The sequence below is a fragment of the Anabrus simplex genome, chromosome 5 (assembly GCF_040414725.1).
Source record: "Anabrus simplex isolate iqAnaSimp1 chromosome 5, ASM4041472v1, whole genome shotgun sequence".
Classification (NCBI taxonomy): domain Eukaryota; kingdom Metazoa; phylum Arthropoda; class Insecta; order Orthoptera; family Tettigoniidae; genus Anabrus; species Anabrus simplex.
In genome coordinates this window covers 297,174,666-297,194,378 of record NC_090269.1, presented here as the reverse complement: position 1 = coordinate 297,194,378, position 19,713 = coordinate 297,174,666, and the positions used below count along the sequence as shown (strand labels likewise).

The 19,713-nt window shown below is 38.4% G+C and overlaps 1 protein-coding gene across 1 annotated transcript in view; it reads left to right on the top strand.

The window, feature by feature from the left end:
- Polr3H (RNA polymerase III subunit H) overlaps positions 1-18,937 on the top strand; it is a 43,773-nt gene extending 24,836 nt beyond the window's left edge. Inside the window, exons 4-5 of the mRNA XM_067147451.2 lie at positions 3,575-3,705; positions 13,167-18,937. Coding sequence (XP_067003552.1) covers positions 3,575-3,705; positions 13,167-13,220 — 185 coding nt within the window. The 3' untranslated portion in view covers positions 13,221-18,937. The remainder of the gene's footprint in view (positions 1-3,574; positions 3,706-13,166) is intronic.
- The last annotated feature ends 776 nt before the right edge of the window (positions 18,938-19,713 follow it).

Genomic DNA, 19,713 nt, shown 5'->3' with positions numbered 1-19,713 from the left:
TTATTGGTCCTATCGAAAAGTACTACAGTGTGTAACAAAAGGTAGAGAGATTACAATTTCGATTATTTATGTTTTATTCAGTTTTATCGTATCGAGTATGATAAGAGTGGTATTTCAGAGTCAGAAGAAAACGAAATGTGAAGGCCTGCTGGTACAATATCGAAAGCTCATGACATTAATCAACAATAACATTATATTGACCATTGTTTGTTGTGATGTTCTTTGTCTCCTATGCTGCCACTCAACTCTGATGGATGGGATTACTGCTGCGTACTGAGTATGACAGCCTGACTGAATATTGGCGGAAAATAGCTGGGGAGTTAGAAAACTTTCTTCTTTAGTATTCCATTCCTCTGGTTCATACATTTCCTGATAATGCTGGTGCGTAACACACTGGTTCATCATAGTATTCCATCTATTTGATCCCTACTCTGATGCGCTGCTTTGAATGAGCAGTGTGCACATTTTAAGGCAGAGGCTCACTTAGTAGTAGTAGTAGTAGTATGACCTGGTCTAGAATTGCAATTTAGGCCTATTCCAAATTATAGCACCACAATTCACTAAATAACTCAAAATTCAACCCTGAAAAGAGCCATTTCTTAAAAAAAAGGATCTTCTTCTTCACTTTTATTAAATTCTACATTAATTTTATTCCAAATCAGCAGTGAAGAGTGGTTTCTCCTCTGGCTTGGAGGAAGAATTTACCTTCAAGTCAGATAGTTCTTTCCGCCACAAGTGCAGTGAGTGAATTCAGATTTTTTGATTTATCGGGTACTCGTAGGAAGGAGATTAGAAAAAAGGACATAGTTTTTGCCCCGGGACTCTCCATTATTCGACCCCCTCCTCCACCCCCCCACCGAAAAAAGACAAGGAGTGTTCACGGATCATGGCTGTCTGTGGCTTGGTCATTCCAGCTCTCTGGAACTTTGGATTGTTAGACTGGAAGTGTAGTACTGTTCGTTAAAAGTGAGAAAATGCGTGATTTTTCATCTCATCAAGTATTTCTTATGAAAGCATTGCTTTTAATCGTGTCATTCCTACTGACATCATTGTAAAGACATATGTTCATTTCAGTTGGGAAAACTACTAAGACAGTCTTTCTGAGGATGTAAAAAGGCAGGTGGAATTGAGTGTTTGCCATTATACTGAAAACTCCCCAACTTGATTGTGATTGATGGTAGGCAAGCGGACCTACCCTTACAATGAAAATTCCCTAACCCAGTCTTCATATGAGAAGAGACGTTTGGTGACTTTCCCGTCGCGTTTCTATGGTAACGCTAAGAGCTATGCAATTTAGTACAATCTTGCTCACAACGTGTACACTACCTAGCCTAGAATTCTGTATACAATGTAGAATTGCGTAGCGAAGCACGGGTACGTCAGCTAGTCTTTATCATAAAGTCCAGATCTTCACACACTACCATCTTTTTTGCTATTGGCTTTTCGTCACACCGACACAGATAGATCTTATGGTGATGATGGGAGAGGAAAGGGCTAGGACTGGGAAGGAAGCGGCCGTGGCCTTAATTAAGGTACAGCCCCAGCATTTGCGTGGTGTGAAAATGGGAAACCACGCAAAACCATCTTCAGGGCTGCCGACAGTGGGGTTCGAACCCAATATCTCCCGAATACTGGATCCTGGCCGCACTTAAGTGACTGCACCTATCGAGCTTGGTACACTAGCATCTTCATCGCCTTAATCATTACTAGCTTTTCTATATCTATCTGCCTTGGTGGATCAGTGGTAGTGTCTAACTTATGATTCCAGCCAAGGTGTCTGGCTCCATGGCTAAATGGTTAGCATGCTGGTCTTTGGTCACAGGGGCCCGGGTTCGATTCCCGGCAGGGTTGAGAATTTTTACCATGATTAGTTAATTTCCCTGACACGGGGACTGGGTGTATGTGTCATCTTCATCACGACGCGCAGGTTGCCTACGGACGTCAACTCGAAAGACTTGCACCTGGCGAGCCAAACATGTCTTAGGACTCTCCCGGCACTAAAAACCATAGGCCTATGCCATTTCATTTCCAGCCAAGGTAGTCTACTTTTGAAGGGCAGTCAAAAATCTTGACTTTTCATATCAGTGTTGTTGAATTGTTAAAGATCTCAGTTGTCACCCAATAAAATAAAATTAACTGAACCACCCAATCGAATTATGCTTTTGTTGCTAAACAGCAGCACAATCAGAGTGTGAAAATTGGTAGGCACGCCCTTCTAGATTACAACACTTGAATTCTATTACTTTATAGCTGAAGCATTAATAATAATAATAATAATAATAATAATAGTAATAATAATAATAATAATAATAATAGATCTGTTTCTTCTTACCCCCTGACAAGCTTGTTTCTACTTTTCAACCTTCTTTCTAGAGAATTCTTCTTTGTGAGATTAAATAGGTCTGAAAGAGTAAATGAAATGAAGAGGTGAGACAGTTGGATGGTCTGTAGCTTCAGTGGTTATTTAAAAAAGATCCTAATCAATATAACATGCATACTACTACTATTATTATTCCTCTGACACACAATTTTTAGTGATCCACACTACTTATAAATCAGTGAGGACCTCAGTCAAAGGAACACCATTACCACATGGAATTTTAAAAGATCCCAGGGGACATAGAACATGTGCACGAGAGAGAATTCTCTCTTGACTTTCTAATCCATGTAGTTAGGAGCTGGAAGTCCTATCTCTATAATCTCTATAGTTAACTACAGTGTTGCAAGTGATTGACTTGTAAGTTGTGTCATGTAATGTCATTTCAGAGGAATCAAGAATTCACTAGGATGATTAAATGAGGGAGTTCTAGGAAAATAAATAAAAAATTATTGTATACTAGAAGGCACAAGACGGTATAAGTTGGCATGCAGATAACACCTAACCCAAAAGGATGCTATTGAGAGTAAATTTCCACAGGGATTCCAATAAGAGTTGTTTTCCAAAGAAATTTTAAATTGCAAAAGATGTCGTTCTCATGTTCACACCAAATTTCCTTACAAACTCAAAAGAAAATACAGTGATTCTCCATCGTCCTGGCTTTTATTATGACCATCAATGACATGATTTCTTGATCGGCTGTATGTTGCCCTCACCAGAATGAAGTTAAAGAACATTTTTTAAGAGTTCATTCAATACAAAGTAAAATTACAAAATATCTTTTGTACAGAAATATATTTTTGTTAAAGAACAGATTCCTCCCAACATTAAACTTATTTCCTGTAAAGATTCTTCATATAAAAACCACCACCTTGATATCAAGAGCCACAAAAATTATTCGTTTTTCTATCATCATCCAACAAATACCAATGGAATACATTAAACAGTCATGAATAACTGTTGCTTTTCCAGCAGCTAGTACTGCTAATACTTAGTATGTCAAGAACTTTCAATATTATATATATGCTGAAGTTTTTTAATAAATTTATGCAATTTATTTAAAGTCTTTGGTTGAAAAATGCAAAGAATGTTAGTTGTTTTAGTGTTGATTAACATGCTTGTAAAAATCAAAAATTGATAAGAATCATATCCTGCTGCAAAGTGTTCAGATTTAAAGTATTGATTACTTTAATGCAGGTGAGCAAATTCGGTTTCGTGTAACTGCAGAAACCTTCACAGAAACCTCACCAGTGGGTCCACAGAAACCAGAAACTGCTTCCACATCTGAGGAAAATAAGGAAGATGATAAGGTTCCATACATGTTAACGGTACGTATTTGTAAAGGATTACAACAACTTTGTACTACAATAGAAACTGAATCATAGTTGAGTAGTGGGGAAACTATGGTCTTTTTCACCTGAGTTTAATTCTGATGTAAACATCGAGGTGGGATATCTTGCATTTGAATGTGAATATACATATACAGTAAAACCTCGTTAATTCAAAGTCGTTGGGACGCAAAAATCGAACTTCGAATTACGTGATTTTGAATTAACCGCCAACACGTACTTCGCAAATGCCAACCCTTGCGGCGTCACAATATATTCTAAGACCCATTACTGCATGCAGTTAACCTTGATTCACAGTTTAAAGCTCTTAAATGCCATGGAAATTTTTTTTTCCAAAATGTATCCAACAAGGTGCATTTACAATATTCAAATAATGCACTTGGATAACTCACCGGCAAACATAACCTCATGCAATGAAATCAAAATAAAGAAAACTTGATTTTTTTTTTTTTTTTTTTTTTTTTCTGTTGGCTTTACGTCGCACCGACACATATAGGTCTTATGGCGACGATGGGACAAGGAAGGGCTAGGAGTGGGAAGGAAGCGTCCATGGCCTTAATTAAGGTACAGCTCCAGCATTTGCCTGGTGTGAAAATGGGAAACCATGGAAAACCATTTTCAGGGCTGCCGATAGTGGGGTTCGAAGCTACTATCTCCCGAATACTGGATACTAGCCGCACTTAAGCGACTGCAGCTATCGAGCTCGGTGATTCACAGTTTAAACATTTCAAATGCCATAGAAAAATAAATTCCAAAATGTATCCATCCAACAAGGTGCATTTACAGTATTCAAATAATGCATTTGGATAACTCACCGACAAACATAACCTCACGCAATGAAATTTTAAAAAAGAGAAAAATTATTCAAAGACGAGGAGAAATCCATACTGGCTCCCCTGTGAAAGTGCTTTATTCATTGGATTACTGTACTGTTTTCATTTTAGATGCCTTTTACTTGCACCAAAAGTAGCTAATGCCTTTAAAACATCATGGCTTATCAAACTTTCCTATGACGAGGGGAAAGAGTCTCTTGCTTCCATCTGTATTACAACACAGTACAATGACTGTCCTTGTATGATTTCCCACCATGTCACTTGTCCATGGCCGCCTTGTCTCGTAATTCAGAAATGCCAAATCTCGCCCATGAATGCATGGAATCACCTTGAATCTTAGTTTAAACGTTTCAAATGCCATGGAAAACTCTACTTTCAAAATGTATCCAACAAGGTGTATTTACAATACTCAAATAATGCATTTGGATAAAACAATGGCAAACATAACCTCACGCAACCAAATTCGAAGATGAGGACAAATTATGCTGGCTCTCCTGTGCAAATGCTTTATCTTTTGATTACTGTACCGTTTGCATTTTTAGATGTCTTGTACTTGCACAGAAAGTGCCAGACTCCTTTAAAACTTTGTGGCTGTTTGAACTTTCATATGACAAGGGAAGGAAGTCTCTCGCTTCCGTGTACATTGCAGCACAATACAGTGACCCCTACCCTTGTACGATTTCTTAGCTGGCACTTCTCTCCTTTAAAACTGTAAGTCCGGGTTCGGAACAAGAAAAATTAAAAATGCAGTTTCATCAGCACTGACAATATTGTTCCTTGACATGGAAAAGGCCTATGACAGCATACCAAGGGAACTTATTTGGGAGTGCCTGAAAAAGCTTGAAGTTCGAGACAGTCTAATTTCAAAAGTTAAGGTGCTTTACAAGAAAACCAGAAGTTGTGTACAAGTCGGTTCTGGACTGTCAGACTGGTTTGAGACAAAAAGGGGAGTACAACAAGGTAGTGCTTTGTCGCCCCTATTATTTATCATTGTAATGGATACCATATTAAAGGCGCTAAAAGAAAAGGGGCAACAAGACTTAAAAGCATTTGCATTTGCAGATGATGTAGTAATTTGGGGTAACTCAGAGAAAGATCAATCAATCAATCACTACTGATCTGCATATAGGGCAGTCGCCCAGGTGGCAGATTCCCTACTGTTTTCCTAGCCTTTTCTTAAATGATCGCATAGGAATTGGAAAATTATTGAACATTTCCCTTGGTAAGTTATTCCAATGCCTAACTCCCCTTCCTATAAATGAATATTTGCCCCAATTTGTCCTCTTGAATTCCAACTTTATCTTCATATTGTGATCTTTCCTACTTTTAAAGACACCACTCAAACTTATTCGTCTACTGATATCCTCCCACGCCATCTCTCCACTGACAGCTCGGAATATACCACTTACATGTAATAAATATCATTTTTGGTCCGTATTGATGATATTTGATTGAAATAATAACATTAAGTTATTTATTAGACCACCTAATCAATACAAAATGCTTTATCTTTTGATTACTGTACCGTTTGCATTTTTAGATGTCTTGTACTTTTGTATTGATTAGGTGGTCTAATAAATAACTTAATGTTATTATTTCAATCATATACCACTTAATCGAGCAGCTCGTCTCCTTTCTCCCAAGTCTTCCTAGTCCAAACTTTACAACATTTTTGTAATGCTACTCTTTTGTCGGAAATCACCCAGAATAAATCAAGCTGCTTTTCTTTGGATTTTTTCCAGTTCTTGAATCAAGTAATCCTGTTGAGGGTCCCATACACTGGAACCATACTCTAGTTGGCGTCTTACCAGAGACTTATATGCCCTCTCCTTTACATCCTTACTACAACCCCTAAATACCCTCATAACCATGTGCAAAGATCTGTACCCTTTATTTACAATCCCATTTATGTGATTACCCCAATGAAGGTCTTTTCTTATATTAACACCTAGGTACTTACAATGATCCCCAAAAGGAACTTTCATCCCATTAACACAGTAATTAAAATTGAGAGGACTTTTCCTATTTGTGAAACTCACAACCTGACTTTTAACCCCGTTTATCATCATACCATTGCCCACTGTCCATCTCACAACACTATCGAGGTCACCCTGCAGCCACTCACAATCCTGTAACTTATTTATTACTCTGTACAAAATAACATCATCTGCAAATAGCCTTATCTCTGATTCCACTTCTTTACACATACCATTGATATATATAAGAAAACATAAAGGTCCAATGATACTGCCTTGAGGAATTCCCCTCTTAATTATTACAGGGTCAGATAAAGCTTCGCCTACTCTAATTCTCTGAGTTCTATTTTCTAGAAATATAGCCACCCATTCATTCACTCTTTTTTTCTAGTCCAGTAGCACTCATTTTTGTCAGGAGTCTTCCATGATCTATGATGTAGAAGAGAGACTGCAGGGGTGGAGTCAGGAGTTTGAGAGATATCAACAAGGCTAAAATGGTGGTGTTGAAGGTACAGAAGGGTGACAATCAGCCAGAAATCATGCTAAATGGCACTAAGCTGGACAGTGTCACAGAATTTAAGTACGTCGGTAGTATAATGTCCAAGGATGAATTAGCTAAATATGAAGTAAACAGTCGAATCAGCAAAGCAATACATTTTTACCTCCAAGTAAGACAGCTACCACTCAAAACCATGATGACACTGTATAAATCATACTACACTCATATCCTCACATACACCCTGGAAACCGCTACATTAACAAGAAAGGACAACTCAAAACTCCAAGCAGCAGAAATGAAGTTCCTACGCACAATGATCCAGAAGACCAGGAGGGATAAAATCAGGAATGAAAAATTTAGAGAAGACGTAGGACTAGAAGACTCCTTACTCCAGAAGATCCAAAAGGCAAGACTGAAGTGGTTTGGTCATGTGAAAAGAATGAGTGCCAACAGGTCTGCAAGAAAGGAATATGAAAGAGAAATCAGGGGAAAGAGACCATTGATTATATGAACCATGCTTTTTCGCCAACTGTCGGCATCGCTAGTGTTCGCGGATTATGTTTCTCCGCACACTGCCTGCTATGTGATATTGTGGCGTTCCTTAAAACGCTTTATACAAAATAATTACGATTTCACTCGAACTTTGTACATATGAAGCACACTGTAGACACACTGAAGTGAGTGAAAGTGCAGAAAGCTACCCCTGCACGTTCCGGAAGACTCGTTCTTTCATGACGCGAAGAAATTTTGAAATTAAATTACTTTGTAATATACTTTTTTTTTTTTAATGTAAAGGCAGTTTTGAATAAATGTCTGAATTTTGGTAATGGGACCGACATTGTTCTTTGAATTACGAGTTATCCGTATTTCGAATTAAACAGTTTAAATAACATGCAAAACCATACCTCATGTTTCCTGGAACAAGAGCTTCTTCGAATTGTGCAAGATTTTTAATTAATTGATTTCGAATGATCGTGGTTCTACTGTAGTCCTAGCTGCCTGAGCACGAAGAGGGCCATGACTCAGAATATGTCTAAAATGCCCACTCCCGTTCCATAGTAACTGCTATCCCAACTCTCAGGACCACTTGCTACGCCACTCAGTCGTTGCCCATGGTTCACAAGTTGGCTGTGCGGTTGGGGACTGTAGCTGTGAGATTGCATTCGAGAGATAGTGGGTTCAAGCCCCACTGTCGGCAGCCCTGAAAATGGTTTTCTGTGGTTAAGGCTACAGCGTTCCAACTACTAGGCCTTTCCTATCCGATTGTCGCCATAAGATCTATATGTGTTGGTGCGATGTAAAGCCAGTTGTAAAATATGGTTCATGAACTAGGACACGACTACAGTAACCCACACCGTGAACCATACAAAAAAAACCCTACATTTTGAGCTCATTTCACCCTGTTCAAAGTAATCAGATGTAATGCTAAATGCCACTAACTCTAAGAATTGTTTGATGGAATTTCTGCATTATCAGCTGCTAGATCAAAGTCCTGGAGTCAGCACAAGAGGGCAAAGACATCAGATGTATGTGCCACATATAACAATCTGGAGACTGCTGACCAACAGTTGTATCCTAATCTTCTACAGCATGTACAAGCCTTGTCTCCTGCAGACTGTCCTGCAAGAGTAACATTCTGCTGGCGATTCTTTCATCATGTAGTACGAATCCCAACTTCACAGCTGTTGTATTGTTCACGGATGAGGCAACATTCACAAGGGATGGAATCCAGAATTTACAAAACCAACGCATGTGGATGGTCTCCAACTCTCCATGTAGCTATCCAATCATCTCATCAGTAGAGGTTATCTGTTAAAATCTGGGCCGGAATTTTGGTGATTACTGCTGGACAGGTGTACTGGATAAAACTATTTAGATTTCTTGTGTATTACATTGCTTGTTTTCTTGAAAGACATGCCACTAGCATCCTATCAACAGCTGTACTTCAGAATTGATTACTTTAATCATGTTGGTTAATCCTGTCTGTATAGATTTATATTCATATTTCTATAGAATACTTTCCCGCCTTGTCAGTACTTGACATATTTTACTATACTTAATTACCATACATGTTTCGAGAGCTAACTACTGTCTTCTTCAGTGGTGCCAAAACATCAACTAATCTTTGGACTTGGTACATTGGTACAAATATACTTATCAACAGAACAATTACATATAAATCTTGAAATTGTTAAAATATTTCTTTGTGTTTCAACTTTACTTACAACCGGCAGCATAGCAACAAGTAGCAGCGCGCTTTGTAAGGTCATTGACAGCAAGCAAAGAGCAAGAAAATGTTTGTTTAATTCAGACTAGTGTAATGATATTTCGTTCATGGATAAATTTGGTAACCAGTTGAAACTGAAGAATTTGACGGTTAAAATGGCTAGCATGGTCATTATGTAACTGGCAGCATAGCAGCTCGCCCCATATGGTCATTGACAGCAAGCGGACCGAGCTCGATAGCTGCAGTCGCTTATGTGCGGCCAGGATCCAGTATTCGGGAGATAGTGGGTTCGAATCCCACTGTCGACAGCCCTGAAGATGGTTTTCCTTGGTTTTCCATTTTCACACCAGGCAAATGCTGGGGCTGTACCTTAATTGAGGCCACGGTCGCTTCCTTCCCACTCCTAGCCTCTTCCTATCCCATCGTCGCCAAAAGACCTACCTGTGTCAGTCCGACGTAAAGCAACTTGCAAAAAAAAAAAAAGACAGCAAGCGAGGACATATTGTTTGGTTCAGACCAGTGTAATGTCATTTTAATTTGTGGATAAATTTGGTAGCAAGTTGAAACTGAAGAATTGGACAATTAAAATGGCTAGCATGGTCAGACAGGATTAAGAGGAGGAAATTCTGATTTATGTGAGAGGTCTCAGAAATATACCAGACTTAAGGAAAGGAGAAATTTTCAAGAAGAGAGCAGAAAATGTTTTAAGTTCAACATAGTGACTAACTTAATGGGTGTTATTTATTTTACAAATTGAAAATGATTTAATTTTAAAGTGTTTTACAAAATGACAAAGTAAAGGTAAATTTAGACACAATGAAACATTTTATTTCTTTTTTAGATGTAAATAAGGACGTAAGTTCCAAGACAGAGCAGATTAAAATTTTAGCATGTAGTGACTAATTTAATAGATTTTATTCATTTATGATTTGAAATTTTCTGTTTTAAATTTTGTAATAAATGACATAGTAAGTAAGTAAAGTTGAAACTCAAAGAAATATTTTAACAACTTCATGTATGACGCCTGCAGGCACTTTAATGTACATTATCCTGGGTGCTGTATTTGTAGAGGTGGACTAGTTACTTGGCGACCACATTCTCCTGACTTTAAACACCTAACCTTTTATCTTCGGGGACAGATAAATTCCACTGTGTATTAAGCTGTTGTCGATGCTAAACCAACTTTCCATGCGCACATTGTGATTGCCTGGAAACATTCGTCCTTTATTGGAGTTGGTTGTTGATGAACTACAAGCCATTCTCTTATCCTGTTTCCAAAATTGTAAGATTAAAGAAGCTCACTCACCAAGGAGTGTTCCTTGGTGGTCTAAAGAGTTGGGGTGATTGGGACACTATAGGTTTGTCCTCACTAGTCACAATATTGCCCTGAGGAAAGCCAAATTGGATTCATGGTGGAAGTACTGTTAGGATACAGAGAATTTATCCACCAATGGTAGACTCATGGAACTAATGGCTAAAGGTGCTATCATAATTTTAGCTCATTAAGCTACCGGATGGAAGCTTTACTTCGCCTGAGAAAGCAACTCGAAATAAATTGATTACAGTTTATTTCCAGACTCAGTAATAATTGATGACTCTGAGAGAACAGGAGCTACCACGCCTGTGTTTTAGGAATAGAACAAACAGAGAGGACTGGCAACTTGTGAGAGAGATTGTAAATCAAACTAAAATAAAATGAGCAATCATTTCATTTGAACCATATACAGACCCAGATCTAATAACACCTGCTCTTCTGCAGCAAAAAATTGATGAAGTATCCAAAAGCTCATATAAAACAGCTAACTGAAAGTAGAGCAAATGAACTACTTCATATGAGAGGAAGAAATTGGAAATGGACAACTGATCTACTCACTGGTCATTGCAGGCTAAAGGGACATCTATACGATTGGAATTCATGTGAATCCTCCTTGTGTTAGATGTCACAAAGCAGATCAAACTGCTGAACACATACTCTGTGACCTGTTAAAGAGATTCACACAATTTACCGAGCTCAGAATATTTGAAGCAAGCCTCGGACTTGTGGGAATAACGGTGTCCCACTTCTATTTGACAGGCAAGGGACTCCTTGGAAACAACTTCAAGAACGAAATGGACTCTTGTGAGTCACTTTATTGATTTAAGTGAAATCTCTAATATCCCCTTAGTAGATTTATCAATAAAAGCAGAGTTATACCGGGAGACTAAAGTGGAAGAAGCTTAGTAGATCTAATTGGTCGCAGTGCAAGGTTATGTAGTGACCTTCCCCTAAATTATCCTTACTTTTAGGGACACATAAAGCTGTCGTGTATTCGACATGCATGCGTTGTGACTGCCTGCCAGATAGTACACACTACACCAGACATTTCTTAATTGTGTTTGGCACTCGGTGCAAAGATGAACGGAGTCCTGTATTCAGGTAGGAGGTCACTGAACTTTTAATCTGATGCTTGAACAGGTGGTGTCACAGACATATTTCAGTGTAACAGTGCTATCCATTGTTGTCATAACCCTTTGTTTCTTCTCTCACCCCCTGCGGGTGGGGGACACACATGTAGAATACACCTGCAGAATCCCCTGCCTGTTGCAAGAGGCGACTACAAGGGGCTCTCAACTTGGGAGTGTGGATTGGCGACCACGGGGCCCTTAGCTGAGTCTTGTCATTGCTTCCACTTACTTGTGCCAGGCTCCTCACTTACGTCTGTCCTGTCCGACCTCCCTTGGTCAACTCTTGTTCTTTTCTGACCCTGATGGTATTAGAGCATTTGAGGCCTAGGGAGTCTTTTATTTTCACGCCCTTCGTGGCCCTTGCCTTTCTTCGTCCGTTACTTCATTTTTTGAAGTGACGGATCCCTTCTTTCTTCTTCTTTTCTCTCTCTCTTTACCCCCTGTGGGTGGGGGACGCAGGTGAATAATACACCCACGGTACCCCTACCTGTCGTGAGAGGCGACTAAAAGGGGCGACCAAGGGATGATTGAATTAGAACCATGAAACTACTTTTGATTCGTACCATCACGTGGGGAACACCATGGGTTGCCTGTACTTGCGAGTAGTACCACTAAATTAGGTACGAAATAGGTTTGTGGTTAGTAGCAGCAAAGAGCCTAGTATGTGGGTTTCCAGTACCCGTGCGTCGTACCCATGTGAGCAACACCGCGGGTCTGGGCGTTGCCTGTGAGTTGTACCACTATGTGAGCGACACCGTGGGTCTGCGTTGCCTCTGATTAGTACCCACTATGTGAGGAACACCATGAGAATACCGGCACCCGTGACTAGTACACCTAGGTGAGAAACCTCATTGGTTTGCGTTGGCTATGAGTGGCACCATTGTGTGAGAAACAGCATAGGTCTGCGTTACCTGTACGAAGTACAATACTTGTGAGCTGTACCATCTTGTGTGGAACCCCGTGAGTCTTTGCTACTTTTGATTAGTACCCCAACATGGCAAATACCACGGTTCTACTTTACTCGCGTCATGTACCATTCTGTGGGGCCTTAGACATGGGTTTTGGACTCCTTTAGACATCAAGCATCCTTGATTCAGGACTGTGCTTTATAAGTGGTCCCTTGGTCAGTAATACTATTATTTATGACCTTTTTTTTTTTTTTTTGAGTCGGATCAACTGTTATTTGTTTGTTAGTTTATTGGGTTTTTTTTTCCTGGGTTCATGTCCATCCATTCATTCTTCATAACATTTTCTTATTTTGGACATTGGATGGTTTTGAAATTTTTGTTGCCATTTCGTATCTTTAGGAGCCGATGCCTCGATGTTAGGCCCCTTTAAACTACAAGCATCATCATCATCATCATCATCATCATCATTTCTTCTCTCCATGTATGAGAAATTCATTCTTGGAAGGTTTGCTGTTGATTTTGATACACCTTGTATATCACTTTTTGTTCTAGGCAAGTATCAATGAACCTGGATTAGGTCTCCTCTCATGGTGGGCTAATATGTGACAGCAGTATTCTCCTCCTTCGCTGCTACCAGTGCTGAGTTTTTCATATTGGAGTATGAATTCTTTAATGAAGAAAAAATGGAAGAGATGGTTAAATAGATGCCACAGTGTACAAAAAGGGAGTTGGATGATGCTCCATAGATTATTTATTTTCATCCATAATGATATACATGTTATATTCTGTGTAAATAACTAGGGCTGTGCAAGTAGTAATTTTCTGAATTGAGTTTTTTTTAGTTTTGAATTTTAGCCAAGTAGAGTTTTTAAAAAATATGTAAAACATACCTAGTTGTGAAAAATCTTTAATACCCTTGACATCTTGTGATTGAACATAACTTAAGCTGGGCAAATGCGACAGTTTGCTTAAGCACTGTTCTGCTGAACGTTTTTCAGACTGCTAAGAAAATGTGTACTGGGAAACAAAGTGTCTGAATATTTAAGTAGGCCCATGCTAACCAGTGTCACTTAAATTGTTCAGATAATTAAATTACTGCACTGTACACATACAGTGAGTTTCTCTCATCGGTTGGCCAGGAGGCGCACCCAGCTTATCTGCCTTCCGGTGACTCATCACTTCCTGCTCTGCAGCATAGCTACAAGGACAGCACTTTATTCATTTCAGCCATGCATGACATGAGATAACAATTAAAATTAAGAAAATTATAGTTACCTTGAATGGTTTCAATTTTAAAATTTTCGTAGCCCACCATGCTGAGCTCTTCGAAACCCCGGCTTCTTGTACAAGTCGTCTTAGGGATTTTGTAGGAGTATGTTCTAACCTTTCTGTTATTTCATTTACTTTTTTCTCGTTAAGTACCTATTTTTTAATACTTTGTTTCTTTTCGAGTAAAGAACCAGCTCCTCTCACTTTATTTGTGAGTTTCTCTATGTGGAGGGCGTACACCTGGAAATAGTTACAAGTTGTCTAACGACTTCCCTGCAAGACTCTGTTTTCACATAATTATCTTACATAAATACTCTTTCCTCTACCGTGTACACATGTGGACTCATTATGAGAATTATACCCTGAAGTAACACTTCACACCTCTAGAACAGACAGAGTGACAGATCAACACAATACTAAGCACGGACCTGAACTAAAAAGCGAGGGCATTCCCATGCTGTCACTGCGCTGTGTAATGGAAAATGATGAGTCAACAGGAGACAGATAACCGAGTTATACATTTTGGTGCAAAAACACCAACTTATTGACATGACCTTCTGTTAAACAGCTGCCATCTAAATAGGCATCTACTTGTTTGTGGCTGACTGAGGCAAAAGGCTTCTGGCAAGCATTCTTCAAATATAAGGGCATTCCAAAGTGAAGCCTGTGACGTTTTACTTAGTTTCTTACGTGATTCTGAAATATTATGCACTCTATGAAACTTACAAATTTAACAAAAATGTTATGAAGAATATGTCAAATTAATAACCAAATAAACAATCAGAAATGTTGAACTGATGCAAATCTGTAGACATGTGCTGATTCTTTCTAAGTAATGATACTAGTAGAATATGAAAATGAATTCCTTACTTCAAGTTCATTAGTACCATGTTAAGTTGTAGGGAAATTACACTTTGTTTGTACTTGTTTACATCACTGTTTTATATCTAGGATGAAGAACCATTGCCAGATCTTATTCCTTGTTATTAATAAATTTCAGTGGAAAATGTGATTTAATTGATTTGAGCAAAGCTCTCACAAATATTTTTCCCCGTGATGAGATTGGATAAAACATTCTTGAAAGGGTTGATTTTATTGCATAAATTAAAGGTAATACAGTGGAACCTCGATTCTCTGTTTTTGGAGGGACCACGGATAAAAACCGTACAACATGGGAAAACGGAAAATCCGGGAACGAATGAACCATCAACAATTTTACTAAACATCACAAAAATGAAATATGTATACTTATAATCTTACAAACACCCCTAAACCAAACCAAAGTACAGCCCCAATGGGCCTTCTGCTTACTAAGCGACCGCTGCTCGGTCCAAAGGCCTGCAGATTACGAGGTGACGCATGGTCAGTGTGACGAATCCTCTCGGCCGTTATTCCTAGCTCTCTAGACCAGGGTCGCCATGTCACCATTAAATAGCTCCTCAATTAAAGGTAATCGTAGAATGAGTGAACCTGAAACCAGCCCTCATATCCAGGTAAAAATGCCTGACCTGGCCGGGAATCGAACCCATACCCTCTAGGTAAGAGGCAGGCAAGTTAGACCGCGGGGCAGGCTTTAAACATACTTACCGGCACGTGACTTAAAAATCTTGAAACTTTACATTCAATTTTACCGGGGAAACTTCATCAGTTTCCTCTGAAAACTTATTTCAGTTCAGCAACTTTGATCAGCCAAACTCTTCGAAAAATCTAATACCCGTAACGCCAAGCCACACAACAATCGACCACAAGTAGTTTTTAATTCATCTAGTAAAATAAAGCACATTAGATACAAAAGCGCCAAATATGATGGCAAAATCCTTTTTTTAAATCTTTCATTGTAATTTGGTCACCGGTATACTGTTCGTAGTCAGTTGATGGAAATATTTTACCGCGTAAATTTAAATTAGGCCTACATCGACTTTTAAAGGTTATGTTGAATCGAGAATACAGTATGTTTCGAATGTAAATTTTGAAAGTTTTCGAATGCATTATATTCAATTCCACTCGTCATTAATCAGTCAAATTGGAAAGAGAAAAGATATCATTAACACTTCCGAAATTATGATTATTTGTGACCTTGAGCTCAGCTGGAAAGCGCGCTTGCTGTACAAGTCTGTACGAGTGCGAAATGATACAAAGTTTTTAAATGGAACGTGCGCAAATAAAACGGCTGCGGTTTTTCTAACATTTTAACACAAAAACGTGAAATTCCCAGTCTTATATTAGAACCAAAACAGTAATAGGCAATCTCAAAACCTCCCATGGCTTTATGTACGGTACCGTGTGTAAGGTGTAACATCTGTTCTGGTCTCGATAACATAATCGTATATGATAATATTAAAATACTGAATTTGTGTTACTTAAGAAGGAGCAGTTTCGATTCCTGCCTGAAAGCCCAGTGACTATACAGTGCCCTGAGGGAAGTGCCGAAAACCTGTTCGGTGATACACTCGAAAAAAGTAAAAAAAAATCTAACCCTGGACATAATTTGACGAAACTGGTTCCGTCTTCAAGTAGAGCTGTCTAAATGTGCCCTGTCTCCTTCCAATTGTTGTGGACACATTCTGCTTTATGTTTTCCGAATGCGAGGCTAAGATGGTCCTTTATGCAAGTTCAAGTTCACCGCCAATCGCTTTTCCAGTACAGTAGGCCTACTTCCTCAAATTACCGCAATGACGGGACGTTAACACCAAGACCCATAAGTATGCCGTAGCCATCCTTTCGTGAGATAAAGTTTCTTGAAAAACGCGTGATCAAAGATTTAGCGTTGATGGGACTGAAATTTCTGGACGGTTGATCCGGGAAATCGTTTCTTCGAGGAACGGATAATGCAGGATTTTTACAACGTGATTTAATTAAGATGCTCACGTAATTTGAACGAATAATACGGGAAAACGTAGTTTCCGGGAACGTATAATCGAGGTTCTACTGTACTGTTGAAAGCTTAGGCAGAGAGTCAGTTGAGGCTATAGTAGTTGCATCATCTTAATGGTTTTAAGATTTTTATGTAACAGTTAGCCAGATCCCTTTCCTCAGAAGTTAGATTTTCAGTTTTAGTTTTTACTCTTCTGAAATTGCTTGTTTCTAGTCAACTAACCTTCTGAGCATAGTATATGCACTATTCCAGTGAGGTTCATTAGCCTGGCTTAATTCTAGTGACTTCTTTGTCGAATGGTGTGCAACCTACATTGAGCTATTGTAATACGTTAGTAGTGCCAAGGAATTTGTTTGTTTTTTAAGAATCCTTTAATACCAGTTGAAGTGCATATGCACAATATGTCTGATGCTTGAATTTATTGTTCTTAGAAAATTCATCACACTTGCAATATTTTTTTCATTTTTATGTTTTATCTGAAATTTATTTTGTGGTATGTTCTGTTGGTAAAGGACTGTTCCCTAAACAAAAGTGTTTATTGACTTTTAAAGCAATAAATTAATCAGTTGCCTTTGATGTGTATAAATCTTTCGTAATGGACATTTTCTTAAAGTTCTGGAATAACTCATCCTGAAAATATTATTTTAAATGGAATTTTTTGTTTGGGTAGATATTTAATCAGTTTAAGAAAACCATCTTCTGCTGTACTGTAGGGATGAAAGCTTTTTGCTATCCATTCACCTGTCATCTTCATAACATGTTCTGCAATTTTTCATTTATATCTCGTTTACGAGACAAATCTATCATATCACTGAGTTTTCCTTGTTTGGGAAGGATGCTCAGTGTTCTTTATTTTACGGGATACTTCGTCCTTGGATTTCATAAGTAATTTCTGCTCTTTATGCTTAACTCATAAACACAGCCTCTGATGTTTTATTGCTGGTTGAAATTTGTAATGAATATTGAATTTTCACGACCGCATTGTAATCGAAACCGACTTTCAACCTATTAGGTCATGTTCCGTACGTTTAGTACGTGCTGAAGAGATGTTAAGTACAGAACAAAAATGGCCAACCGGACACCAGTGGGATCCGAACCCACAACCTCCCGATTTCACGTCGGTTGCTCTACCAGTTGAGCTATGGTGGACTAGGCCATCTTTGTTCTGTTGGAAAGGATCTAAGCTACAGGTCTGGTACTACTACCATCACACTATAGAGTGCGTTTAAGTTACCCGTTGAGGGCTAAGTCAATGAATATTGAATTTTCACGACCGCATTGTAATCGAAACTAACTTTCAACCTCTTAGATACTGTACTTAACATCTCTTCAGCACGTACTAAACGTACGGAACACGGCCTAATAGGTTGAAAGTCGGTTTTGAAATTTGTAATGTTTTTAAGCAAGAGCTACATATTTCCAGATAACAGCTGTTGTGGGTTGTTTAAACGGTTTGCTGAGACTAGAATTTGGGGTTGCTTCACTAGTTTTATCTGGCTGCTTGTTTGTCAGGTTCCAGTTGCTAATCCCGCTACCGGAATGTCATCTCCCAATTTTGTTCAAAGCCTGACAACTTTTTGAAAATATAAATTTTCATTCCCATTCACACTAAAGAAAAACTGAAAAAAGAAAAAAAAAACAAAAAAAAAGAACAGTGAATCAAATGCATGATTGCACAAGCAAGTAATGGTGAGGTTATGCACCACTGAACACCTTTGGGTTTTTAAGACGATGTAAGGGTATTTTGTTTTCAGTTTGGATTTGAGGTTTCTTGGCCATAGAAGTTATAACTCCAAACTTATTCTTTCTTCTTCAGTAACCAACCAACCATTGAGGCGATCAATGGAAGTAATACTAAACGTGCCTTCCATATGTAGTACGATAATGATATATCATTATTTTTGGCTATCGTTTATATCATTTGTAACTTGAGAAGAACTCAGCTTGAGCTCGAGGGTTTGATTGAGCTTGACTTGAATTTGAGCCTTGAAGAAAGCTCAACAAAAACTCAAAAATAGAGTACTCACACAGCCATATTAATAACTAATGATAAGCTGAGCAAATGCAGTTTTTCTCGAGCATGAGTACACTCTCAAATTAATTGTGAATGACTTATGTGTAACTTATATTTTATGTTATGTTATGTTCTGTTTCATTGAATAAAGTTTATTGAACATTTTCTATACCTATTTAAATTTTATCATCCTATGTCCTGCTTTGTATGTGTTTGTTAAACAGCTTTGATGGATCAGTTTACAGTTTCCTTCCCAACTAATATAGTTTATTAGTGGAGGGCATAAAAAGTATTGACACTCCATATCGTCGTCGTCCAACAAAATTAGATTAGCTAAGGCTCATTTTATTTGTACACCTCTTCAGTGATACCTAGGCCATCTATGACAGCTGATGGCAGAGCTGTTAAGGATCTAGCCAGCCTTAGGGCTGAATACTCTCAACGTACATAGGAACCATACAATTCTGCATTTGCTGCTAGGCAGAAGTACTATTGGAATGTAGGCAGGCTTTCTAGATGGCACCAGTGCTGAAGGTCTGCAACTGAGACCCTTTTCAAGTAGTATTGTCTAGTTTGTCCAAGTGTATTGTAGTCCAGTTCAATTATTTATACTCTTTCCAATCTGATTGTTTAATACAGTGAAGGGAAATGCCATGTTATCAGAAGAGAGGATGAATGGAATCGTGGTGATGAGGAAGAGATTTTGCACCATTTGAAAATATTTTTACTACTGTTCTCTTGCATTCTTAATACACACTGAATCACTTGAACTAATGACATACAGTGAAATTTAAATAAATTAATTAAACAGTCTTGTTTTCAAACTTGCAGCACAGATGCTTATTTTTGAAATATATAAAATAAACATTATTTATGATTACACAGTGTGTTGGGGTTGCAATAGTAGTCCTAAATGCCTTCCATATCCCTATCAGTGCAGT